Raw genomic sequence first — 2,765 nt, 5'->3', positions numbered from 1 at the left:
GTTCCCATACTTAAATATAAATTAAATTCATTTGGTGAGTTGAAATAGAAATAAATACTAATGCCCATTTTTATCTTGTTATTATCATTGATAGGTCTTCAGTATTTGTATTTTCTCTTTTGTTTATGGCAGTAGTGGGGCTTGAACTCAAGGCCTGGGCACTGTCCCTGAGCTCTATTGCTCAAGGCTAGCAAGCACCCTACCACTTTGAGCCTCAGTGCCACTTCCAGTTTTCTTTTTTTGGGGGGAGGGGGTGTCCGGTTGTGGGGTCTGAACTCTGGGCCTGGGCGCTGTCCCTCAGCTCTTCAGCTCAAGGCTAGCACTCTACCACTTAAGCCACAACACCACTTCTGGCTTTTTTCTTTTTGCTTAGTGTTGCTGAGGAATCGAACCCAGGGCCTCAGGCATGCAAAGCAAGCGCTCTACCACTGAGACACCTTCTCAGCCCCACTTCCGGTTTTCTTATGGTTAATTTGAGATAAGATATTCATAGACTTTCCTTCCTGGGCTTGCTTTGGATTGTGATCCTCAGATCTCAGCCCCCTGAGTAGCTAGGTTGACAAGGGTGAGCAGTGAGTATCTGGCTTGAATATTTTCAGGCTATCCTGAAGTGTTATTACCTGAGGTCAGGACTGACTGCCTAGGACTTGGGGTGAGAAGCTCCATAGCTGTTACATGCAGAGTAAAATAAACCCTCAGGACAGCTGCTACAGCAACAGGAGAGTACACTCTTCTAAAAATGTTCTATACCTTTAACACAAGGTAAGCCAGGAAACTCAAATGAAATGACAGAAAATTGTAGGAAGAAAGCAACATATCACCATGGGAAAGGAAATGCTGAGGTTTTTCTTTGCACCATTTGAAAACATAAGTCCAATGTTAAGAAAAGAACAGCACAATGGCCATGAATAATATTTCCCAGCATTCTAAATGCATAATCGGAGTGCATGAATTATTGCTTTAATTTAAAAGTCTTTAACAACACTTAATGATTCAATCACTTACAGACATAAGTGACTTTTAAAAGTTCCAAAATGTAAGGGTATTTGCAGAGTAAAATCTTTAAAAGAATCAATTAGTATCCTACAGCAATTACAACTGGAATTGACATAAATAAGCATATTTAACATATTTGTCTTTTTTCTAAATTATAGGAAAATTTAAATATAAGTAGATAAAGAAGTGAAAATTTGAATATACCAAACTTTCATAGTTAAACTTTTGGAAAATTAAATTAAAACTTGTTAAGTACCTTTTAGATAAAACTTACTGTATACTTAACTTTGAACATGCCTTTGCATTGTGAATATATTAATTTATTCCTACTCATCTACTTATTTATTTCTATCCATCTATTACTTTGAATCTACTTACTCCTATGTACATATATATATATCATATAATATATTCTTTGACATAAATATTGGCATAAAATGAGTTTATAAAAACTTTTTGAGTTCATAAACTTAGTGAGAGAAGAGTTTATTTTGTATGTGTGTGGATGGAAGAAAAATTAGATGTAAAAGAGGCAAGAAAATGGTAATGGAAAGAAATTAGCATATCAATTATAGAAAATACACGAGACATTGAGTTTCTAAGATGAGAGGCTGTATAATCTTTTCTGAGTCTATGGGATGAGATCCTTTTCCACCAATATGTTCCGTCCTTGTCCTTAATAAAGCAAAGTCCTAGAATAGCTGAAGAGAGAGTCTTTCCGAGGAGACTAGATTTACTTATTCATATTGATGATTTAGCTTAAGAAATACTGAGTCGGTCCTGGAGCTATTCTGCCTGCGGTGCTGCAGGAACGGCGGGAAGGACCACATCGCCCTGAAGGAGATGCCGGCCGTGCAGCTGGACACGCAGCACATGGGAACAGCTGTTGTCATTGTAAAAAATGTGGAACAGGAGGTTGTTTAGCTAGCACACCTTTACATCAAAACAAAAGCTACTTAGAATTCAAAATACAGTCCACAGGAATCTGGGGTATTGGTGTTGCAACTCAGAAAGTTAACCTGAATCAGATTCCTCTCGGCCTAGATGAGCACAGTTTGGTGATGAGAAACAATGGAGCTCCGTACCAAAATAATGAAGAGAAAAACAGGCTGCCAACAAACAGCCTTCCTCAGGAGGGAGATGTGGTGGGTATTACATATGACCATGTAGAATTAAATGTGTATTTGAATGGAAAACACATGCATTGTCTAGCATCAGGTATACGAGGGACAGTGTATCCAGTTGTGTATGTTGATGACAGTGCAATTTTGGATTGTCAATTCAGGGAATTTTATCATACTCCTCCACCAGGTTTTGAAAAAATACTGTTTGAACAGCAGATCTTCTAAATAGATTTGTTTTTGAAACTTGTATTTCTTCACTGTTACAAGTATTTCCCAAGTATTTACCTGGCTATAGATAAAAATATATTCTTTAAAACTTGCTTGTTAGTATTGTCAAAGGAACCATTATATACAATGTAAAACTCAGAAGTTTTCATTTGAAATACTTATGCTTTATGATATGAAAAAAAATACTGAGTCTAGGAAGTGGCACAGTAGCTCAACATGGTAGAGCACTTGAGCAAAAGAGTTCAGGAACAGTACCCAGGCCCTGAGTTCAAGCCCCATGACTAACAAAAATAAAGAGAGAGAGAGAGTGAAATGCTGAGTCTATGTACTATTAAACAGTATATCTCAAAATGCTTCAGACTAAGGAAAACCAGAATGGCTAGAGGTGTTTGAAGTTACTCGCAGAGCTAAAAGCAG

The 2,765-nt window shown here is 37.4% G+C and overlaps 1 protein-coding gene across 1 annotated transcript; it reads left to right on the top strand.

Moving 5' to 3' along the window:
* The first annotated feature begins 739 nt into the window (after nt 1-739).
* LOC105983806 (SPRY domain-containing protein 7-like) lies at nt 740-2,389 on the top strand. Its single transcript, XM_013013841.1, is given in 3 exon segments — nt 740-762; nt 1,755-1,894; nt 1,897-2,389. Coding segments are annotated over 3 exon segments (612 nt in total). The 3' UTR covers nt 2,346-2,389.
* The last annotated feature ends 376 nt before the right edge of the window (nt 2,390-2,765 follow it).

The sequence above is a fragment of the Dipodomys ordii genome, unplaced genomic scaffold (assembly GCF_000151885.1).
Source record: "Dipodomys ordii isolate 6190 unplaced genomic scaffold, Dord_2.0 Scaffold21, whole genome shotgun sequence".
NCBI classification, from domain to species: domain Eukaryota; kingdom Metazoa; phylum Chordata; class Mammalia; order Rodentia; family Heteromyidae; genus Dipodomys; species Dipodomys ordii.
The sequence above is the reverse complement of the archived record's forward strand: the minus strand, read 5'-3'. Positions and strand labels throughout refer to the sequence as shown.